This window comes from Ciconia boyciana, chromosome 3 (genome assembly GCF_034638445.1).
Source record: "Ciconia boyciana chromosome 3, ASM3463844v1, whole genome shotgun sequence".
NCBI lineage: Eukaryota > Metazoa > Chordata > Aves > Ciconiiformes > Ciconiidae > Ciconia > Ciconia boyciana.
In genome coordinates this window covers 73210736-73234047 of record NC_132936.1, presented here as the reverse complement: position 1 = coordinate 73234047, position 23312 = coordinate 73210736, and the positions used below count along the sequence as shown (strand labels likewise).

General features: G+C 39.7%; 1 protein-coding gene and 1 non-coding gene across 6 annotated transcripts; both read right to left on the bottom strand.

The window, feature by feature from the left end:
• Positions 1 to 2538: 2538 nt before the first annotated feature.
• KATNA1 (katanin catalytic subunit A1) lies at positions 2539 to 20693 on the bottom strand. 5 transcript variants are annotated; one of them, XM_072856134.1, is made up of 12 exons: positions 20557 to 20664; positions 16438 to 16500; positions 15272 to 15446; positions 14404 to 14561; positions 11879 to 12062; positions 10140 to 10261; positions 8645 to 8750; positions 8144 to 8302; positions 6886 to 7012; positions 5178 to 5312; positions 4776 to 4902; positions 2539 to 2873 (listed from the first exon to the last, which is right to left on the bottom strand). In XM_072856134.1, the coding sequence occupies exons 3-12, from the start codon at positions 15440 to 15442 to the stop codon at positions 2675 to 2677; spliced, it is 1488 nt and encodes a 495-aa protein (XP_072712235.1). In that variant the 5' UTR covers positions 15443 to 15446; positions 16438 to 16500; positions 20557 to 20664; the 3' UTR covers positions 2539 to 2674. The 5 variants fall into 5 exon arrangements, with proteins under 5 accessions (XP_072712235.1, XP_072712236.1, XP_072712234.1 ...); XM_072856135.1 differs by having other exon boundaries at positions 16442 to 16500; XM_072856133.1 differs by lacking the exon at positions 16438 to 16500 and having other exon boundaries at positions 20557 to 20693.
• A 285-nt stretch (positions 20694 to 20978) lies between these two features.
• On the bottom strand, positions 20979 to 21049 carry TRNAG-GCC (transfer RNA glycine (anticodon GCC)). The gene has a single exon. It is a non-coding gene; the product is annotated as a tRNA-Gly (tRNA).
• Positions 21050 to 23312: the final 2263 nt, after the last annotated feature.

Sequence of the window (23312 nt, the reverse complement as noted above, 5' to 3'; positions counted from 1 at the left end):
AGCCTGAAAAAGTGTTGGTACTGCTTCGCAACTTGGCCGATTTCCATGAGTAACTCTTTTCTTCTCTGTTGTGCTCTACAAAGTTAAAAAGCACAAGGGAAGAAATACTACCATCAGGTTAACAAAATTAAATAAAAAAAATAGTGCAAATCTTGAATAAATGAATTGCCAGACAACATTGCTGTGCTATAGAGCTGGAGCTATCAAGTCTTAAAAAGTTACAGCACTAGTGTTCTGCTTTAGCATGTACGTGGTTTTTACTGAGCCACAGAAGTCTTATGCCTTTCAGAGGAGTGCTACTTTGAGCTGGGACCACTCTGGACCACTTGTAAAACTCCTTGCCACTTTAAAACTCCTTGCCACAACTAACAGTTAGGAAAGGGCAACTGTTCTGCATGGCATCATGGCAGGTCTCACTTTCCCAGTACATGAGCTGACAAGGATACAGGTTCCCAGCTGGGGGAAACCAAACCAACACCCAGCCCCCTCCCCCCCCCAAAAAAAAACCCCAAAAAAAACACAACAAAAAACCAAACAACCCCAATCCCCAACTCTGTAGAATGGCAGTAGGTTTTTTTTCCGGACAGGCAAAATCTCTTATCTCCTATTGTCATGAACTGCGGCTCTCACTGCAGCCTTTCTGTTCTGTCTCACCCTCAGAATGTCTGTCTTTTAAACACACGGAGTTAGGCAGCGCTGGCCCCTCCCTCCATACAGGAGCTCCACCAGAAGGGGTAAGTATCATCATGTTCCATGTTCCAAAAAATGAACCTCTGAGCTACAGATTCAGCATCTACCACTTTTTTTCCTCCTGGTTGAGCTGTAGAACTGAACTACTGCTTTTAAAATGAGGTTTACTTTAGAAGTTCTCAAAATATATCATGCTTTCAGTTTAAGTGGCCCCTTACTGGACTGCTTCCAAGGCCTAAAGCATGTGTACTTTCCCATCTTTCTCAGGTGACGGATTTTTGGTTTGCTTGCAGTGAATTGATTTGTGTTGCAGGAGGAGATTTCTTCTCATAAGTGACAGCTACATACGCATCCTAACATACAAACAGAAAAATAAGTATTAAGAGAACTCACTTCTTCAAAATACTGCATCTTTTTCTTAACTCTGACACACATGGCTATCCTTTTGAGAGGAAAGAGGTACATTTGTTTTCCATTTTAGAGATGAAACTCTACAAATACACACACTTGTATACTCACCTGAACGTCTCCCCGACATTTCTGGGTTCATCGTGCCAGGTCCACCCAGGGATTCAGGAGCTCTCAACAGTATCTGCATCTCAGTGTCTCACTAGAGCGCCTCATCACCGGCACTGCTGAAAGCCCTTTTCAGTGTGTCCAGCTGTCTCTCACGACATAGTGGTGGATTTTAAGTACGTTAACAAGATGCGAACGTTATCGTACGTTCATGATAATAGCATTTATACAACTCAATTGCCTTCTACTCAGGCTGCCAGTTCTCCTTTTCATTACCATTTATCCCTTCCATCTGTCTCACAGCATCTGAAGGGACACAGGAGCAGGAATCCCACAGCCAGTTTCGTACAGCTGAAACAGGCCTAGACATATTTGATTAATTAAAAACCATGAAGTTTAGCTGTAAGCAGAACTACAGCTGGCTGCTCCAAGATGAGCTAGCAGGAAGAAGTGTTTCCAAAATAATAGGAGATGGGTGGAGATGAGAGATGTTTTAGTAACAATGACCGCTGTTGAGCAACATCTAAAACGACCTAAATGGACACTGTAGAACCAGAGAACTGCTTCTCCATTCCACTTGTCAAGTAATGCAGAAAGAGAACTTAGATTTGACATCAATTGTAAAGTCAGGGTTGTGAACAGAAATCAGCTGAGCACAAACATAACACGCACACTGCTTTCTCAGAGCAGCCTTACCAGAATAAATGTGTGGTGTAAACCAGGACCCAACCTACCAGTCCACAGTTTTGAAGCTTACAGTACCATACAGTCAAGGAAGAAAAACATACTTCGGAATGCCAGAAAGCTTTTGTTTTCTCTCAGACTTACCAGGAGACTACATGTGTGACTCTGCATCGCTGCTGGCTGCACAGAATTAGCTTACACTGGCTGGATGTATTTTAATATTACTTAATAGATACTGTAAACTAGTGATGATCCTACCCCTTGCTTAAACTTCAGTTATTGACTGCTAGTAGCACAAGGGTTGCTGTTCAAAGTCTCAGCCTTTGTGCAGGTTCTTTATTAATTCCTTAGAAACAGTTTAAGGGTAGAATTCTCCAAGATCAGCTAGCAAAACCATCTGTATAACTGCGTCTTTCATCCCATTTTCTAGTTCTCAGCCTGCCTTACTCATTCAGCAGGGCTAGGTGGGGTTTTTTTGGTGTAATAGCTGTTTTTCAAGATTAAACCCTCTGATGCAAGCATTCCAGTATCAATTTAACTCATTTTAAAATCCTGAAGATCAAAGCAGATCCCATCAGTATCTTTCACATTTGATAAAAACAGGTGACTTTTGAGCTAGTTCAAAGAGAGCTAGACAGAATCTGCATTTTAAAAAAAAATTTATTTAGATATCTGTTGCTCTTAAATTACAAAAGTTAAAAAGAGCACGCAGTGCATTGACACACTACTTATTACTTCTAAAGCTGTTTTAAGACTTAAGGTGGCTTCTTCAAGATAAGACAACTCAGCATGATCCAAATTCAACTATCCATTTCTCGTATTTCTCAATGTCCGCAGCAGATACAGATTTAGAAACTTTCTTCAAAGCTATTTCAAAGTCTTCCATAGTTGTTGGCATGTGCATTTCATCTCGAGAAAGATTTCTTATTTCTTCTGGTGTCAAGCCTTCAATACGCCTTCTCATAGCCATCAACGATGCATCTCTAGCAAGGATGCAAATAAAAAAAAAGTTAATACAGGATGGCGAGTTCAGTTGTTTGAAAGGCTCAACATAGCATTACAGTTAGGCTGTTGCATTCAAAAAGATACAATGAGAATTGTAAACTTTTCTGGGAAGATCTCCAAGTGCTTGTACAACCTACAATACCATGCTACCCATATTTTTCAAACATGGATTTCTCCTCACTGGATCTTTGAAGAGCTGCTATTCACAGGCTAGGCAAAAGAGGTAAAGACTAGCTGGTTTATCCAATGCCACTGCACGCCTATGATGTAGCTGCTGTTTATAGTATTTTTAAACAGGAACAAGGCAAAGTAATGGTTTCACTCCTCCTACGTACAGGAGAAGTGGCTGTAATGTTTGGAATGTTTCCTGGTCCAAATAGGAATCCCACTTTAGAGACAGAGAGGTCTGCAGTATCTACCTCCAACCTATACATTCACAGCTAGATGTTAAACTACAAAATCTGCTCAGCTTGTGACTCCTCAAGCTTCTGGCCTCAATAAGCATTAAGTGTCTTTACAAGTGTGTCAATTTCTTGCTGCATTAAGTTTGACTGCGTTTGGATTTCCAACAGTAATATCAGTAACAGCAGGTGATGAGCTGGTGAGGTGATAAATGGATAACACTGAAAGACTAAAGTTCCTGCTAATTCATTGTTATATAGCTTATAATATGAAGAAAATGCTACTTATTTTGTCTAGCAGCAAAAAAGATGGAAGGGTAATCCTGGCAATATCAAGACAGTATCATATCATCATATTAGTAGGTGAGAATCCAAAGAGAAGAATTTATACATTGTCTTCTAGGAAGATTTAGAAAGATGGTTTCAGCATATTCTGTTTCAGTTCCACCCTCTCCCCCCAAAGGAAACCATAACTGACAGACTTCATGGATTTGCTAAATAATTGTTAGCAATTAAATGAATAATAGATAACTAGCAATAACTAGAATTTCAGAACAACCCCAAAAAGTTGCCTCGTTGAACTCCATATTAGTCCAATATCACCATGCTTTGCTGTTTTATCATTTGTGAACAAAAATCCGGTGTTACACAACGCGGGGGGGAGCAGGGATGAGGGGAAGCATCCCATTCATCTAATTTGCCTCCAGACAACAGTTTACAAAAAAAACCCCAACCCAACCCAAACCAAAACAAAAAACCCAACAAAAACAACCCAACCGACCAAACAAAAAAACCACCCACCATACCCCAACAGACCCACAAAATTAAAGTGCAGCTGCCACCACTTTATTCTGTGAAGTCATTTTGCTGACAGTCATTCCAACATCAGCTCTTAGCGCTCTCTCAAATGCGCCCTTAATGCCTGCAGATTCAAAAAATAAGCAGCCACCCACTAGAACACACAGCGGGGGTCAGTTCCGTTCCAAAGGCCTTCCAACCTTCACAGCCCGCTCAAAACAACGATTCAAAGTCAGTTCATACTCACATCTAATATGCAAGTTAGATGCATTCTACATTTCCTGAATGTCTTTTTAACATACAGTTTCACCTTCATTTTCCACGGTTATATGCTGACTGTTAGGAACTGGAATGACTGCAACTCTACAAGTTAAAGTCTACCATCCTGTGGATATTCCTCACGCAAGGAATTTGGTGTACATGAAAGAAGATGGAATTTTACCTACATCATAGCTTGTTTAGATTACTATGTTGCAACTGCTCTTCATCATTATTATGTGAAAATATAAAATGGAAATCTAGGTAAATATTAAGGCAGTATTTCACGTTTTAGCCATACATAAAAGACAAGTTACAGTATGTTTTTAGCCAACAACTTTAATCATGTAAATTAATTACTTTACAAAGAGTTCTCTCAGAGTTTGTAGCAGTAGTAACACAAATGATGCAATGTTAACATACCTGCATACGTTGGTAATGTCTGCACCTGAATAACCCTCCATTTTCTCAGCTATATTTGCAAGGTCAACATCATCAGCCAGTTCCAGCTCTCGCAGATTTATTTTTAGGAGTTCCTCTCTACCTTTTGCTAATCAAAGAATAGAAAATTGAGTCTATACAACTTGCTTTCTGAAGATAAATAATGAATTGAAGAAGAATAAGAGGGAAGACTGAGAAAAAGGACAGTGTACTTGCTACAAAGGTAAATGTTCAATGTTTAGATTTAACCTGGTCCTGAATTCAGAAATGAATTTGCATACATGTATCAATTAGATTTTTAAATCAGGTGATCAAAACTAAAGGAATATTGATAAAGTTTAGATTTTAGTCTTTTCAACCACTCTTCTCCCCAAGTCTTCATACCTGATGGTAAAGGAATGTAAATTCTCTTTTCTAGTCTCCGTCTTAAGGCTTCATCAATATCCCAAGGAAAATTAGTAGCAGCAAGTACCATGACCATCTTGGAAGGATCATCATTTTCAGCAGCCCCGCCAACACCTGTGTTGGAGAAAAGAGGAAGTAAAATGTACACATGTTTTGTGAAGTTTCATGTACAGAGAGAACAATATCCACAAGTCTATTAAAGCAGCTACTCTATTGCACTTTAGTGAGGCCAATTGCAATAGAATCGCCAAGTGCAACAGAGGTCAGTTTTTCATCTATATGACAGCCTGCAAGCAAAAATGGAGACTCGGTTTAATTAGGAGCAGTGGCATAGGCCACTGCTCAGATGAGGAAGTTCCTCTCTATCATGGCTGAAATGCTTTTACAGCAGAGTTGTTTGTATTTCTGCCATTACAGTGTTTGAATTTTCACATCAACGTCCTGTAACAGCATGTGACAAAAAACAAAACACCGCCCCCCAAACCATCACCACACAAAAACACAGACCCCCTCCCCGCCCTGCCAACAGTATTCACTAACAGCCACGCAAAAGCAGCATTACTCCCTTACAAAGTTTCTTCACTTCTGAATTCAAGCTAAGTTTCACACACACAGGTGGATCCTTACAAACTGCTGAAGTGAATGTTTAAATTTGGTGGACTGAATCACAACTTCTCAGAGGCAGAGAGAACACCTCAGTCTCTGAAGTACTGTGAAACTGCTGCTATATGAAGTAGTTCATCTCATTAAACTTGCTACTCTCCGCATTTACTGTTTTTGCTTATAATCATAGGATTGGGCTGTGGAATAGCCATTGTACCTAGTCTGCCTGAAAATTTGCATGTAAAACACCATTTATGAACACTCAAGTAGAAGGACTTCAAATAGTTGTTAGTAATAAAATTAGCTTATGTACATACTTGAGTTATGAGAACAGTATTACAGCTCTGCTGCTATTTAAAGTCAAACATAAAAGGGTATCAACATCAGAGAACCAGAAATAAATATACAAATCTTCTGACTCATGGAATTCCATCACAAATTACTCCACAGATTAGCACTTTTCAGTTGCTCCTTTCCTTCTCCCTGCTCACCAGAGTAGAAAAAGGATGCCTATACAGCAACTTTGCACAGTGTTACCTACTTTTAAACTTTGTTGATTTGTGAAATATTAACCAAATCGCTGTAATGAACTCAGTGTTTTAAAAAGAAAACTGTCCCAACCACTTCTATTAAAAATTGCCTTCATTTTTTATTTATATCTTTAGGAGGAAAAAAAAAGAGATCCCAAAGAAGTTAAGTGTAATGATTGCCTTTGATGTTTAAATTGGAACAGGTGACAGTCCTTTTGAACTATTTGGTTTTGGAGAAGTGATTTGCTAGGTAAAGACTGAGAGGAGCAATGAATACTTTTTTCTTCTGCGGTTTTGAAATCTTGTATTTTCCACTGAATCTTCATTATTCTGGGTGAGTAATATAAGGTCATTGCTCAGATGCTAAAGAATGTTCAATAATTGGTATATTTTTTTCCTTCCACACTGACAGTTGGAATAGTGCATTTGTATCTTTTTACCCCAATTTTATGTAAGGCTTTCAAACTAATTGCTTCTGAAGAATGAAGTTTGGATTTTTTTTTCTCCCTCAACTTTCCTCCAGTCCAGCACTTCCCAGGGATCAGGTTATTTACCATCCATTTGAACTAGCAGTTCTGCCTTCACGCGTCGGCTAGCTTCATGCTCCTCTGAAGTTCCCCTGCGACTACAGATAGAGTCTATCTCATCAATAAATATAGTTGTTGGGGCATAAAATCGAGCCTAAAGAAAGCAAAAGATAAAGCAGAAACTGAAATGGCAGTCTACTTACATTTAAGAAATAGCAGCGTATTCAGAGCTGAGTAATGAGCATTTATCCCAATGATCAGCTCGTAAGTATCAAACAATATCTAACCTTCCCTCTCTTTGACCATTGCACTCAACTACAGAGCAGCTGTGCATTCATTAATAACATTTGAGCAGAACAGTTTCTGGAAAAGTCCTATAATTGTTAGGGCTATAAACAAATGTTTAATAAGCTAAAGGCACTTTTACACTTAGGAATAACCTTTATAACTGCGAAAGTCATCACAGAATGCTCAAATAAGAACTCAGTTGAAGCCAGGATTAACGTTAGGCTAGGACACCATGATATGGAACCTGTCCAAGAAAGAGGTCAACTGCAAAATAACTCTAACCTTTCTGAAAACAAGAGAGGTCAAAGACAAGGATCTGCAATAATAAAAGCTACTGTCCTATAGCAGTTGAGATACTTTCCATTGTATATATGCATTTTTGATGGATAGACATGGTATCAACTCATTTAATATGATCAAACTATTTGTAAAAAATCTTTTATTTCCTGGCTTTTCTGACTACTGTAATTGCAACTCTGCTGCCCCCTTCAGTACTGGGCACCCTAGCAAACACTGCATGCAAACCTGACAACACATGAGAAAAAGACTACATATTCTGAGCCAATTTCAAGTGTTACGTGCTCTGAAGTGAACTACAGTTTGGAAGTCCGCTTATTTTAAGCACAAACAAAAAACCACCCACAACAACAAAACACGCACAGCCTAAAGTAGCGTTCTTACCCAGAAAGCAATTAGACTCTATCTCCAGTTTTACATTCAAGTATGTTCTACAGCACTCATCCACTTATAGCAAGCTACCTCTAATGTAAGAAGATAAACCTGAAAATAAAGATGACCTCATTTTTCAGTTTTTATAAAGCTATTTAGGAATAACCAGATCTTGAATGTACATGGCCAAATTAGAAAGTCCTGCAGTGTTTGAAGCTTGGAGAGCTGTTTATATATGCTATGAGTTCTACATCTTGGCAAGGTTTCATTATCCCAGAAGTAATTCTACTTCATTATCTCACTATTTATGTTCAGAAACTTCAATCACCATTTCAAACAGTAAACGAACAAGTTTCTCAGATTCTCCTCTGTATTTTGAGGTAAGTGTGGAAGAAGAAACATTGAAAAAAGTAGTCTTGCATTCAGTGGCTACAGCTTTTGCCAGGAGGGTCTTTCCAGTACCAGGAGGACCAACCATCAGCACACCCTATTAAGGTGAAAGAGAACCACTTTTAGGACAAGAATCAAAACAGAAACAATTTCACACTTTTTTTAATAGTGTAATATTAACATACCAGATGTAAACTTTCCCCTGAAAAGTTATTCAAAGATAAGTAATTAATTACTATTGCTTACTTGCAACAATATAGCTGCAGACAGTGTATTTATCTGGCTGACATCTTTATTTTATTAGTACTATTTACCATAAATTTTGTTACTAAAAAGTGGAAAGAATTTATATAAACTGTAAAACACCTGAAATTTCTTGTTCCACCAAGATCCAATCTCAGAATCTTACTTAGGATCACCGGATCAGATCTTTTCATACCTTCCATGGTCTTCTAATTCCCTTAAAAAACTCTGGCATCCACATCGGTAAAACTACAGCTTCCTTAAGCAGCTTTTTGGCTTCTACTAAATCAGCAATGTCATCCCTGACAAAAAAAAAAAAAAAAAAAGTTGTTTGACAGATTCAGACAGGCTGCAAAAGAATCAGTCCATAGCTCAAAACAATATGCAATTAAACTTATTGTTATGTAATGGCTCTTCCACAATTCAGGAAAATGAGTTGGATTTATTTATGTTCTAGTGGCAAAAGCCTACAACTACAGTTGACATCCAGCTAGTAGACTCCAGCTGGATGCAAAAGCAAAGAGAGACACATTAACTATTTCACTAGAGCACCATTGTTCTTTTTCACAGAAAGAATAAGCAGAATAAGGCAAGCTGGTTAAACTTATGCTAGTTACAGATGCTGCCTTCTTTTGCCGAGAGGTTGGCTGTCCCTGAAACTTGAATACCATCTTTCATTGTTATGAGAACAATTTACTGAAGACTAGTAAATGGAGCTGAATTAAAGGGAATTTTTAGAATTCTTTTTGAGAGTTACAAATGTATTAATTCTTAGATACCTTACAGGCTGGTCTTATTTTCTTGAGGGTAACTCTCATGGCATTCCACTTCACAGAATGTGCCCAAATAATATTTTGGTTTCAACACATATCTATATGGAGAAGTAGTTTCAAATCTGAAGTTGTAATTTAAGGTTCTATACAAGAACTGAAACATATATTTACATATTAAACTGAAATACATGACAGTTGCATGCATACAAAGTTGTTTGTGGGATTGTTCAGGTTTTTCTTTAAAGCCTATTTTATTTGTCAGAAGATTTTTGCTCATTTAATCCTCACAAAATCACCTAAGCTTGGAAACATTAGGAATACAAAACATCCTTCATATAAGGTTTAATATTTAACACATTTATGTAAAGGTACTGACACGTGGTTGTATTTTATATTGGCGGTCACACCATGTCCAGCAAGATTTCAAAGGGTTCCTATATTGACATAACTTCTTTGTTAATTGGTTTTCTATCTTGGTACGCCCCTAGGTAGCAAAACAGGTTTTTAAATGAAGAGGCACTGGCAGACACTAGAATCTTATACATTGCAAAAGAGTATCTCAAAAATTGATTTCAGAATGCTCAGAAAAATTTGAGAAGCTTTGTATGGTCAGGTTGGACAGGGCTTTGAGCAACATGATCTAGGGAGAGATGTCCCTGCCCATGGCAGGGGATTGGACTAGCTGATCTTTAAAGGTCCCTTTCCAACACAAACTATTCTATGAATCTATGGGTGGGAAAAAAAGTTCTAAAAATATCCAACTACACAAGAAGTTTAGTTGCCTATTTAATGAGTGAAGAAAACCTGTAGGTACTTTTTATATGTAAGCATATGCTAAAATACTTAATTCTTGTCATACTGTATAAGAGGAAAAAGAAACAACAACTCAGAAAGACTGGCAGCAGTATTCAAACTTACCATCGAATGTTGGGATTCTGAGAAATTATATCTCTTTCCAAAGCTTCTACTAAATCTTTATCATATCCAGTACTATCAAATTTCTTTGGTTCAGACTCTGAAATCTCAGATGTGGATTTGTTCTACATATAAAGGATATAACAATGTAAATACATAACAATGGTTATGCTACTAGTGGATTTTTATAACAAGTCCACAATAGTGTCATATTTCTAGAAGATGGCAACATAAACCAGCATGAAAATTATGAAGCATCCATATTACTGCTGCACTACAGGATCTATGTGGTTCACTGAGACTTCTGTACTGCCCTGGTCCCCTTTCCTTCTCCCCAAAGCCAGCATATTGTACTGATGCAGTTTCTTTGCTTTAGTAAGTAATCAAAACTGCACACACCTATCCCAGTATAACAGTGTCCACCTCTTCTCCCAGAGAAATAAAAAACTATCCGAGACAGTAGCTGGGTAGGGGGAGATACTTATGCGTGAGACTGGATCAGAAAGTGTTACATTGAGCTAGAGCATCTCAAACCCTGTAAGTGGCATAAATATGCCATATATATGGGACACAAAAAAAATTAAGCAGGACTTCCATAGGTAAGACGAGCAAAGGTGATCTGCAGGAAGATCAACAGAAGTAAAAAAGAGCTAATTAACTGATACAGAAGCATGGACAAGAACAGTAGAGAAGCAGCTCTGCAGTAGAGCAGAAGCAAAGAAGCTACACAGTTGAAAGGGCTCAAACAGCAGAGACCATGCACCTGAAAGGAAATAAAATGCACTAGACATACCCTGTCTTTTTATACACTTAACAGCAAGCGCTGGTGATGACAGAAGAACTGTAAAAAAGAAAAAAGACCTATCCTGTCTCTGTGTGTGTATATCCTTAGTGAGAGAGGATTATCGCTCAAAGACAATGTAATTTAGCTCCTGATAAAAGTATCAGCTTACATAGCTAAACAATTCCACCCATGTAGTTTATACTATTTCCACAGGCCATGACACCGTGCCACAACATAAGGTTGCTGAAGCTAACAAACTCTATTACATGAACATTTGATTTATTCAGACTCTGGAAAACGTAGGAATTTAGTGTCTTCAGTATGATCTCTTACTCTGGTCATCAGCTAAATTTATGGAGACCAGCGCACAAGCAAAAATCAAAGCACTCTGATTGCAAAGAATAGATCATAGATCGTTCTCTCTCATGAAGTATGTTGGGTTTTTGTTTGCTTTAGACTGAAAAGAGTCTGGAGCCAATACCAGATCTCAACAAAAAAATGAGTGAAGGTCTCCCTTTAAGATTAAATAAATCTTGAAATACTTTGGAACAGGCAAGTCAATCTCAGTCTAAAATATACAAAAGCAATTAAAGAACCCACAAGGACATCCCATTTGAATGAGCTCTATCAGGCTCGGTTTCAGTAATTCAGTAGTACAATTTTAAACAACTATCTCCAAGTTGCAGTAAACAAGCCCACATTTACCAGATCACTTCCTCCAGATGAGGGTTAGGGGTCTGTTTGTTTATTTGGGTTTTTTTTTGTTGTTGTTGGTTACAGAATAATTAAAAACAACAAGACTGTCCATAAAGCAAAGATACCTTACCAGGTGACATTCAAATCAGCACAACAACTTGAACAGAAGAAACATTTTATAGGCATCTAATTTTATAATACAGTCAATATTAAGAAAGCAAGACTGAGTTTCTCAACTTCATGAAGTTATTTGCAAGCTTACCTTTTCCTCTTTTCCTTTATTTTGCTGATCCTTTTTTTCCCGGCTGCGGACTGCCTTCCCTTTATCATTGGGATTTCGAGAGGATGGACGGTGAGGGCCTCTGACAGCTGCACTTATACGATTATTGTGACCTCTGCAATCACTGCACGGAGCAGACTGACGTTTTCTGGGTCCTGGCGAAGGTCTAATTAGTTGTAACATATGCAAAAAGCCTCAGTGTAAAGTCACTGGTGAGCACTACATAACCAGATCAAGTGGTTACAAACTGAAAAGCCATTTTGCTCAAAATAAAAATCTGTATGTCAGAAACAAGACAGATATTTTTAGATAGGCCCTAAAAAACCATTTTCCCTTTGCCACAAGCTCAGAGCTCATTTGCTTAAAACAAGCTCCTTGCTTTGTATATTTTGTAAATAGAAGTAATCCTAGTATTATGGAGCTTGGAGAGGGGGGGGGCCCCCACACAAAAACACCCCCCCGCCCAAAACCCCCACCCAATATATTTTCTCTTTATCACAATGGTACTCACTCTCCTACCCAAAGAAATGTAAAGGTTTATTGGGAATGACAATTCTATTTTCACTTCCTTTTATTTTCACTTCTTGAGAAAGAAAATGTGCATATGAGGCCTCCAGCTGTTTGAAACTAGACTACTTTTAAAAGCACATATGAATAAACCAGTATTGTGATTGGTATTACAGATTTCTTTTTTAAAATTCAGTTTCTTCCCATACAAATCCGTTACTCTCACAGATACACTTTTTCCACATGCCTTCCTAAAATTCCAGCATTAATAAGCTATCAGTCAAGTTTAAGTTCAGGGATATTTCTAGAGAACAGAAAATGGAAGACACTGATTTGGAGAGCATTTACTTGAAATAGAAGATGTGTTTTGACATATCATTCAAAATATATCAGGATCCAGTACCTTCATAAAAGTTGTCTTTAACTGATTCACAGCAGCAAGTTTGTCAGAACTGTACATACCTCTTCAGGGTGAAATGCATATTAGGCAACATGAATATGCTAATGATAAGATCATAAGCATTAAAGTCTTTTCACTCTCCAAATGGAGTATCTACTGACCTATACTTTCATTTATGAACACCTAGCCACCTGTGAATTCCACCCCAAAGCTCAAAATAAAGGAATAGTGTGATTACACATCTAATTTCCACCTAAATTTGTGAGTTCTGCTATCTCAGTAAAGAAATTTACTGTGGTTATTCCAATGCAATATGGCACAAGTTTTCACTGTGGCTTTTTTGTATTATCACAACTCAATACTTCACCAGCTGGCAAGATAAATAGAACAGAAAGAGTTCTCTCAAGCCTTTCCCTTTTTAGAAACATGAATTTGTGCATCTCTTCTCTAGAAAGCTTCAAAACATTAGGAAAGTTCTACCTCCCAGACTCTATTCTTCCAGAAGGTTTGAATGAAATTGGCTAGCAGTGTTCCAAAGTTATTAAATAACAGAAACAGTGTGATCACACAAGACCCCTTTCTTTCAGAAAGCAGGCTTAAAAAAAAATTTAAAAAGTAAAAGTGTACCCGTAAAGACTGAAGTTATCTGTCTGTGACAAACAGCTTGTAAGTTCAAAGCCGCAAAGAACAGTTTGACAGTACAGCTAAGCTGATCTAACAGTCACTTTCTGTCAGAATGCACAGTTCCACGTCTGCTTTGCACACACTCCTGTTCCCTCCTTCATGCTACCACTTGCATGTGTTAGAACCTCCAATTAAGCAGTTTAGATAGCTAATCTCAGGAAAAAAGAAAACAACAAAACCCAAACAAACTAAAAGCCAAATAAAAAACCACTAGCCCCACAAGCAGTGGGTTTTTTTGCCAGTTTAGCATCCTGAATCAGAAAATCAACACCAACAAAACAAAAGTGAAAAAAAACTCAGGCAGCTATGGAGGGTAGGACTTTCAGCAGCAGCTACATTGTCAAACCACACCGCAAGGCCTTGGTTTCACAGACACTAACCCAGTGTAATTCAGAACTACTTCTGAAATAAGCAGGCTTGCCTGCAGCTGCTTGTTCCCACCTCTTCCCTTGAGCTTATGCTAGCCTAACTGACCAGTTCACGAAGGAGATCAGGGAACCACCTTGCTACGCAAAAGGAACTGAGCTTAGACACTTCTAGATTTTACAGTTACTCTGATAATACTTCTTCACCCTTTTCATAACACGTACATGAAGAATCATTTTAAAGTTGATGAGAAGATCAATTCAGGAATAGAGTTGAGCTTCCATGGAATGACAAGTTTATCTTAAGCTGGGGAAAAAAAAAAATTTAAAAAAAAGAAGCTTGACATTAGTCAAGCCTATATAAGATAAAAGGCCCAGAACGTTCCGAAGTAGACTGCCTCAAAATGGCATCTCCTTCATTACAAACAGTGGCAAGCTGCTGGTGTGTTACACATGTAAGTTCTAGAACAAAAATTACACAGGAACAGGCTGAAGTCAAAGCACATTTTGCCCCAATAAACGTTAATTTAGGTCTTCAGGTTTCCTCTTACCTACGTTCAGCAGGTACTGGCAAAGACCAGACTTCTGCATCATGAGCTGGTAATTCTTGTTGTGAAGCTTTCAATGGAGTACTGTCTAGTTTAAAACTCTCTAGTGTTTTCATTATATCTTTCACATGCTTAGCTTCCACACTTATCTCCTGCCAAACCTGATTAAAAAAAAAGTAGATTAAGCACATTACAAACAAGTTTGTAACAGTCCTCTGTTCAAGCCCACGTAATGCCTGGATGGATTCAACAAGGTTTCGAAAGCTATCTGATTCTACTTCAATAGACAAGAATAACGCGCATCAGATATTAAAAAGGTTTTTCTGCCTTCCTCAGCACGTTTAAGGAATAAACAAATAGATTCTGAATTTAACACCAAAGAGACTTTTGACAAAGTTTGCATATTAAACAAGTATGACAGAAAAGAGTGCAACCTAATAGACTGAATGTCAATGCAAAAAGTGATGGTTTGTGTTAAGGATAAATTAACATGGTAGCCACAACTCACTTTCTATTAAGAATCTATAAGTCACGCTACTAAAACACCGAGAGGAATAAGACTATTCAAAATGGCACCAGCCTAAAAAACTTCAGCACAACAGGGACACTTATCAGCAAGAAGCTGACAAGCCAGACAGTGCACTGGCTCTCCAGGGCTGTGTTCCATTGCCTGTTTTGTCACTGTCAGAGCAAGAAGTCATAAAGATGACTTAAGTAAGTCTATATAATAACAAAAAAGCCTATATATAACAGCACTACAGTTTATCAGAGAATGGTGTAAGTATTTTTATACTCCTGTTTACCATAGGATAGGCAATTTTTGCTACTTTAATGCTTTTCCCTCAAAATGTCCCAGAAAAGTACTATTTACCTGTTGCCATTTCTGCTGCAGATAGGTATCTCTGACAGAGTAGACGTACTTATTCATTTGGTCAAGAACTCCCTGGTAGTAGACCATCGCAGAGTCATAATTTCCCAGTAAGGCATATTCACGGGCCAGCTTTACATTCTCACTGATCATAACAAGGCTCATGTTCAACATGAAGCTGAAAAAAATAGGAAATATTAAGGAAAAAATAATCCCAGGAGCAGAACAAATTTTTGCAACTATTTTCATACGCTCATTACCTCATTTGGCATATCAAAATATAGAAGCTGGAAATATACTGGTTAGAAAAAGGACCTAGAACAAATGTCAGACATATAATTGTTTCTCTGTTACTAGAAATGAAACTCCTCCACTTCACAGAATCATTTCATGCAATGAAGATTCTGTTGAAAAGCATATACAAGATATGCAGATTTAAATGCACCGTTGCAAGCCACAATTGCATACTCTTCTTCCCTCTTTATTCTATTGTAAGATAAATTGGTATTTTACTGTTAGCACTACCACATCATCCATACTGTAATGGCCTGTGGTTTAAAAAAAACCCAACAAACAATAAACCAAAGCCCTTCTTCCAGATACATTAGGTTTTGTTATTTTTTTTGCCTTAGCATTGCATGCATACAAGTTTAACAGTCTAGTTTTGCCTTGTGGAAAACACTATTTTTCCGTTTGTTTGATTTTACAATTCTTCAGTTTTATTTAATGTTTCTTGGAAACAAATATCCACCATCCATGCCCAGGCTGCACCTTCCTATCACCTTCATTTTTACACTTAAAAAGAAAGTCTTGAAAAACCTTGAGGCTGCTAAGTTATCACTGAAAGGTAAGGAAAGGCCACAGTTAAACATTTAGTGTGTAGTTACCCACTTTATTTAACACACTGTTCAAACCATGCTACTTTTCCCCAACAGTGGTTGGTGGGTTTTTTTTTTTGAGCAAACATCATGGACTGTGACCACTTCCACTTTGTAGCATTAGCAGAATCCGCGCTTTTAGATTAGAATAGCACAGAATTATTATTTATACAAATACAGTAATAAGTAGAAGCAGTAGACTTATTCTTTATGGTACAGCCACTGTCCATATAGCAGTCATCCTATGTTCTTATCCATTACTTATCCATCCCATCCCCTTCTTCAAGATACCTGCCCTGTCTCCACTTTTCCTCTCTTGCACACCAAGAATTTCCCCACTCTTCTCCTAATTTCCTAGAACCAAACACAGGAAACATTAAAATAAGCAAAGAAACATGCCTGCAAGAGAGTCTTCTTGCTCTCATTTCAGTACCTGTACCCAGTACCAGTAAGAAGCAATTGCAGACAAGCAATTAAGGCTAAGCCCTGGGATGAAGCATACTGGATACAGATCAACTATTTAAAGAATGTAAGAGGTACTAAACTCACATGCGCAATAAACAGACTTAAGACTGAACACATTTCAAGACCAGGTCATGGTCAAATTCGGACACATTATCGGAGGTTTCAGAAGCCACACTGTGCACGCACCAGACAATCTATTGCTAAAATATTAGCTCCCCGTTGTAAAGAGAGGCTGCTAAGTATAAATCAAACATTTTAAGACTTCCACCCCTTTTCCTGTCCCCTTCCCAAGCAGCTTTATGCACAGACACACAACTGACCCATTCCTGAGCCAACATCCTCTTCTTTTTCCTTCCTTGCTCTTCCTTCCCCAGTTTCCCTTGAAGCAGATAGCTGCTGTGAAAAGTTTCAGCCCAAACAGCAAAACTCTGGCAGCAGCAGAGCTGAAGACAGGCCTCTGACAGCCCACACCCATCCACCCAGAAGGGACCTGTGGGGTTGAGTCTGGAAACCTGCTATCATAAGAACCTACACTATATAATCTCACTCTGGCCAGAGACTCGCTGAGCTGGCCAAAACGATGTCTACTAGCTGATACAGTTAATGTGACCAGCAACTACAAAGACTACCATATCCCAGTCTAATTAGGCTTTGGAGACACAGTCTGACTTGGGAGTTTTGTTGGTTTTTACCTCAGGAGAAAGAGCCTGAAGATGTTTCTCAACTGCTGTATGGATCATCACACAGATATTACCAAAGTTTTCCCTGCTATATTTAGGAGCAAGCTTTTCCACTCCTGCTCATCCTACCAGATACACCTGTTTGCCTGTCCTGAGAATTCAAACTGATGACTAACACTACCGAAATCACAAGTTGTGCAAGATGCTAATAAACATTTTAAAAATCAAGTAATAGCAAGTTACTAAAGCCAAACTAGACTTTCAAAAACAGAGAGAAGGCATAGATAACTTTTTTTTACACTGAACACTGTAGAGCAATCCAAGCACAACAGCAATTCTGTTTAAATATCCGGGGGGGTGGGGGTGGGGGGAGCTTGTAAGAGTAGTTTTCATCTGGAAATGTGAAAATAGCAAGAATAAAAAAAAAAAAAACTAAAGAGGCTAAGTCAGAAAGATATGAAAGCTTTGGACCAAAATGACAGTATTGCACACAACAAGAGAGTAAACGTGATTTTCAGGTGAGAGAAGACAGAGAAAGGAAGGACAAAAAGGAGAAACAGACACAGAAGAATGAGCTAACACCTCGGGGCAGGGGGGGGGGAAAGAAGGTGCTCACTTAAATTTATAATGCTTCCAATATAACCAAAAGTTGGAATTCCAATGAAAACTGAGGAATCCATTCATTTTATCAGTGGTACCGAAAATGCCAGAGAATTTAGTTTAAACTGGAAAACCAATTTAATTTGTTACTTCACATTGAGTCATAAGAGCAGAAGAGCTTGAAGTGGCTTCCAAATACAAGGCTCCTGTGTACAAGTGGGGCAGAAAAAGCTGCTGGCTCTGCTTATGTCTGGACGTGCCACATGCCACTGCTGCTGCCACCTGAATACAGGCAGTGTCAGAGCTGATACACTAATGCGAGTCTGTAGGCGTACTGCACCTGTAACTGAAGATGCTGAAGCAGTTCTAAGACAGGGAAAAAAAATGGAGTTAAGAGTACTAATCTGAAACCAGATTAAAGTTTGCAGCAGAAAGTCATAGTAGACTGTGGCAGCTCAGAGTAGGGTGTAAGATACATGTGGGAGTACACACAAATCCAGAGTTAAACCAGACCTGAAGGAATTAAAAACAAAACAAAACTAATCCTGCACCACTTAATACTTTTTAAAGTATTTACAAATACATAGTACTATCACGTAACAGGATGTCAAAGCAGCAAGGCTGCACTTATCAGCTATGACCTTTCCATGAATCATGCACAGTGAAGTTATCTATGTTCCAACAGCAACTGAAACAGTAATGAGCTTGTAAAGTTTACAGCAAACAGGATATAAGGAAAATAAGCTAAGCACTTTGTCTTGAAAGATTAATTCTACACTGTGTACAAACACACACACTTCACAATAAGAATACTCACTCTCTATGCTAGCTGTGAGTATATATGGTCCCCTGAAATTAACACAATAGAAACACATCAAATTAACCCATCTCTAGTAACAGAATACATTTTATCATTTGCTCTAAGCACATAAAATACCTCTAGAGTTTGGAACTAAGAGCAGCAGGGGTTGAAACCTAACAAAGGTTCAAGATACCTACAACTTCTGAGAATGAGGTTTTGGTACCTTTTATATTTTATTTCAAAGATAACAGCCTGACCATCATCAAGAAAACACTGGGGATACATCATGTTTTCCACAATTACTTTAAGGAACTATCATAAGGAACAACTATAAGTAATTTCTGCTCGCATTCATACATCAGAATTTGGGAAGCTGTAACCAAACACAACAGCAATCCTATTTCACAAAGAAATCCCCCACAACTTTAAAAAATAAAAGAAGAGATGGATATGCAGATGTTGGGAGGGAAGATTAAAGTTGCGGTCTATCAGTTACTACGGGGGACCCATCAGCTACTCTGCTGACTCGGAGAACAGCGCAAGCCATACAAGGAAAATGCTTCCAAAGAGTCCTTCAGTCCAACCTTAATGTTTGGACTAAGCCAGAGCCTGAATTTTGGCAGACTGTACGTTTTCATTATTTCAGCTGGCTATACAGGCTCTGACATCAAAGTAATAATGTAAAATTCAGAAAGTTCTCTCAGCAAGCTAGAAGAGAAAAAAGGCAGCAAAATAACAGCTTTCAGGAATCAATTTTTACTGATCATGGTGGCCTGCGAGTGGACTGCATCACCTCCGAGCTCCCTTCCAGCTTTAATACTCTTCTTCATAACATCCACCCCAGCAACATTTGGTATCAACAAGTGATTGTTTTAATTACTTGGGAAATAGAAGAGTTGCCAGACTTATTGGATACTAAACAAAGTGGTTCTTGTCCACGTATTGTATTTAACAGTAACGGTAGCGAAAGAAAAACCACCAGCAACCATGAACATAAGCATACTTAGCTGTGTATGCAAAAAAAAGAAAAAAATAATTAGATAGATACACTGTTGGCAGATGATTTTATGTTTTCAAGGCTAAACCTTTCAAAAGACTTAAAAAAAAAAAAATCATATTACTTACTCCCCATTTCCCAGGGACTGGCATTCTTTTAGATGGGCAATGTTAAATTAGCAATTTCTCAGAAAATTTAGAAGGGTCTGCAGCAGAATGGATATCTAGAATTGATGCCTACTGCTTCCTCTGGTGAGAAAACTAGCATAATTGCAAAAGGTGTCTTCATTAAGAAAAAAAAATAGGTGGAGTGGGAAGGGAGAAGTATGAACCAAAGTCCAGTCTTTGAACTAGTGCCACTGGTGCCATAACACAGCAGCCCACCTAGTCCGACTCCCCAGGGGCAGGGTGCTGAGCAGCCATACACCTGCAGGCAGTCGCCTTTCGATGACTTTAGGGACGCCGCGTCGATGCCCCGTGCGGCTCCGAGCACGTGTAAGCCACAGCAGTGACATAAGACCGACGAGCACGGTGTAATGGTCACGGGTGTCACGACAGCAACAACGGCGGCGACTCACACTCCCCAAAGCAGCGCCCGGTCCCCGGGGACAGAGGAGCGGAAACCCTCCTCCCGCCCGGGCGGAGAGGTGCTCAGCTCCCCTGAGGGCGGCCCACGCCACGCGGGGCGGCGGGCGTCGCCCCTCGCCTCAGGCCGGCAGCCCCTCGCCTCAGGCCGAGCGGGGTCAGCGCACGACACCCGCGAGGCGGGGGGGGGGGGGGGTACCCCGCAACGGCCACATAGGGGGAGGGGGACGGACAGCCTGGCCACCATAAGGAGGGAAAATACCGCGAGTCTCTCTCACTTACTCCTCTCCAGAGCTCGGCCCCACCGCGGCAGCAGCTCCCAGCAGCCACGGCCACGGCCACGACCCCTCCACTTGTGGTGCTGCTGCTGCTGCTGCTGCTGCTGCTGCTGCTGCTGCTGCTTCTTCTTCTTCCTCCTCCTCCTCCTCCTCCAGCAGCGCTAACCCCACCCCCAGCCTTGGCCGCCTCCTCCCGCTGCCGCCGCCGCCGGCAGTTTGAAGGCAAATCCGGCTGCGTCACTTCCAGCCCGGCGGGCGGCGGTCTGTGTGACGGGAGCGAAGGCTCGCCCAACCAGGGTGATAACATGTTGGCGTCTGTTTTAGCGTTATTACTGACAGCGATAAGTTTTTGTTGTTTTTTTTTAATTTTTTAAGGAAAAAAAAAGGCGGGGGAAGAAAGAAATCTGAAAAAAAAAAAAGCGAAGCTGCATTGGCCGGGAATCGAACCCGGGCCTCCCGCGTGGCAGGCGAGAATTCTACCACTGAACCACCAATGCTGCGATGCGAAGTTTTGCCCGCCTTCGTCAGTCGAAGGTGACAAAGGCGGACTGCGCCTGCGCCGCCACGAGCTTTCAAACGGTCGCAGCGGGGCGGAACCGTTTGAAAGCCCGCGGCGGCGGTTGAGGGGAACAGCCATATTTGTTTTTAAGGGGGATTAAATTTCTTCCCTGAGGTAGAGAGGCATTGAAAGAATTACGACAATGGAAAGACACCTTGGCCATCTTAGGAATTTCAATTATATTAGAAATGTTGCTGTGAAATATTACTTTAAAATGTATTTAACATAGGACTGTGGGCAGAGTTGGTGTGTAACCCGACAGCAGCGCACGAGAGGCCTGACAGCACAGATAGGCCAAAAAAAAGGCAAGTTTATACCTCCAAAGAGGACAGATGGTGAGGAATCAGGTGAGGGATTGGGCCCACCATGACAGTGTGATCAGAAGTAGGATCAATCGGTGAAGAGGGGATTCATTCAGCTATTTACTTTTCATAATTCCCAAAGATGGGTTTTGCCTAGTGAAGAGCATGTATCCATTTTTTTTCCACATATTCGCTGCTTTGTGACAGTCTCCAGCTCTTCAAACTGTTACAAAGGGTGTTGTTCTGGGGAAGAAAACACATCACGTACTACAGGGCTTAGGAACACCAGATCCCGAGCTCAGTAAGCCACAGGAAACTGTCCTTTGAGTACGGTGCCCCTGATGGAGCAGTAACTTATCGCCTGTCTAAATAGACTCAGCTGCTTAGCAACAAATAGGATCTAAAGGTTGGGGACAATGCAGCAGGTTTGTGATAGTCCATTAGGGTGAACTCAAAAGACCTGCAGCATTATGTAGTCTTTTAATTAAGTTTATTTTTTGCTCTTATTTGCCGTTTTACTCTTACATTTTTACCCATGTAACATTGTTAAATTGGCAACTGTAGTCTATCCCTTTAAATAAGTGTCTGAATTTAAAAACAATCATTTCTACATTACTTTAGCTATAAGAGAAAGCAAGCTGTTGATGAGTTTGTGACTGTATCACATCACTTGGTTGATTAGAGCTGGAGGGATTACCCTTCTTCCGCTTACAGGTTGCTAATGAATGAAAAACGGTGCTGTACTTCCACACCGCCCCCCACAAACCAAAGGTAGAAGAATTAGGACGTAATACAGTCTCTGCAATAAGACACCGATTTCTGCATCAGCAGTTTGAGATGTGCACTTACAGAAGCGGACTTTCTCAAAGACAATTTTGCCTCCTAATAAACATGAAAGCTGTGATATGTTGTCATCTCTCTTAAGAGAAGGAATAGCTTCATGATCCATAATGCATGCATAATAACTAAGATTTAATTATTTTGATGAAAGAGGCAGCAGAGGACAGTGAAAGAGCACCAATAAATTGAACTCTTGAACATCAAAATGTATACTTTTGAGAACAGGTTACAAACATGAGATGACAGCTAAGTACAATAACATTTCAGCTATTAAACATATGCAAATTTTTTCTTAATGAGCAGAGCTGTTGCAACATAAAGGCGACTCGGGGGAGATGAGTGTGAAGAAGGAAAGAAAAACAAATGCATTTGGGCAACTAATGTTTACATTTCATATTTGATTAGCCAAAACAAGAATTTGATTTTTACTTCTTATATTCATTGTATTTTTTATTACCCCAGCAGGTGTTACGCTATAGAAACTGATTCTGAGAAAACAGAAACAGTTTCTAAAACTCAGAAGGAATGTCACTGATTACCAGTAGCTGATAATTCAGTTAGGCTGTTCACAAGTGCTGGAATTCTCTCTTATTCTGAAGTAACTTTTAAATAAGTGTCAATGCAACCATCCACTCATGTCCCCTAGGTCAAATATGCACGCTGCACTAACAATTCAGTCAGCAGGGGCAAGGAAGCCTCAGCTCCTCAACTATGGGGCACAGACAGACAGACAGGAAATCTGGCGCTCCTGCACGAAGGGGAAGGACGCTCCAGAGCACCTACTGGAAAAGTCAGCATAAAAGATGCACGTCCTTTTCATACGAACATCAGGGAACGCAGAGACTACGGTCAAAGCTGCCACCACGTAACCCCACAAAACCCAAACACACCAGTAAGCGTTCAGAGATCACGTATCACACGTGTAGCTGGACTAGAGGTAGGCAGAGACCTGGCAAAAGGGGATGCTCATGTCGTGACAGAGACAAGTACACAATACTCAAAAGACCAGTGAGTAACTTACTATGACCGTGAGATAATGCAATATCATTAAGTTTACTA

Excerpts from the sequence above, each read along its gene's own strand:
- KATNA1 (XM_072856133.1), bottom strand. The coding sequence starts at position 15,442 with ATGTTGAACATGAGCCTTGTTATGATCAGTGAGAATGTAAAGCTGGCC. Across the intron at positions 8,303-8,644 it reads GAATTAGAAGACCATGGAAG|GGTGTGCTGATGGTTGGTCC; the intron begins GTATGAAAAGAT and ends TCACCTTAATAG. Across the intron at positions 7,013-8,143 it reads TTCGTTTACTGTTTGAAATG|GCTCGATTTTATGCCCCAAC; the intron begins GTGATTGAAGTT and ends TGCTTTCTTTAG.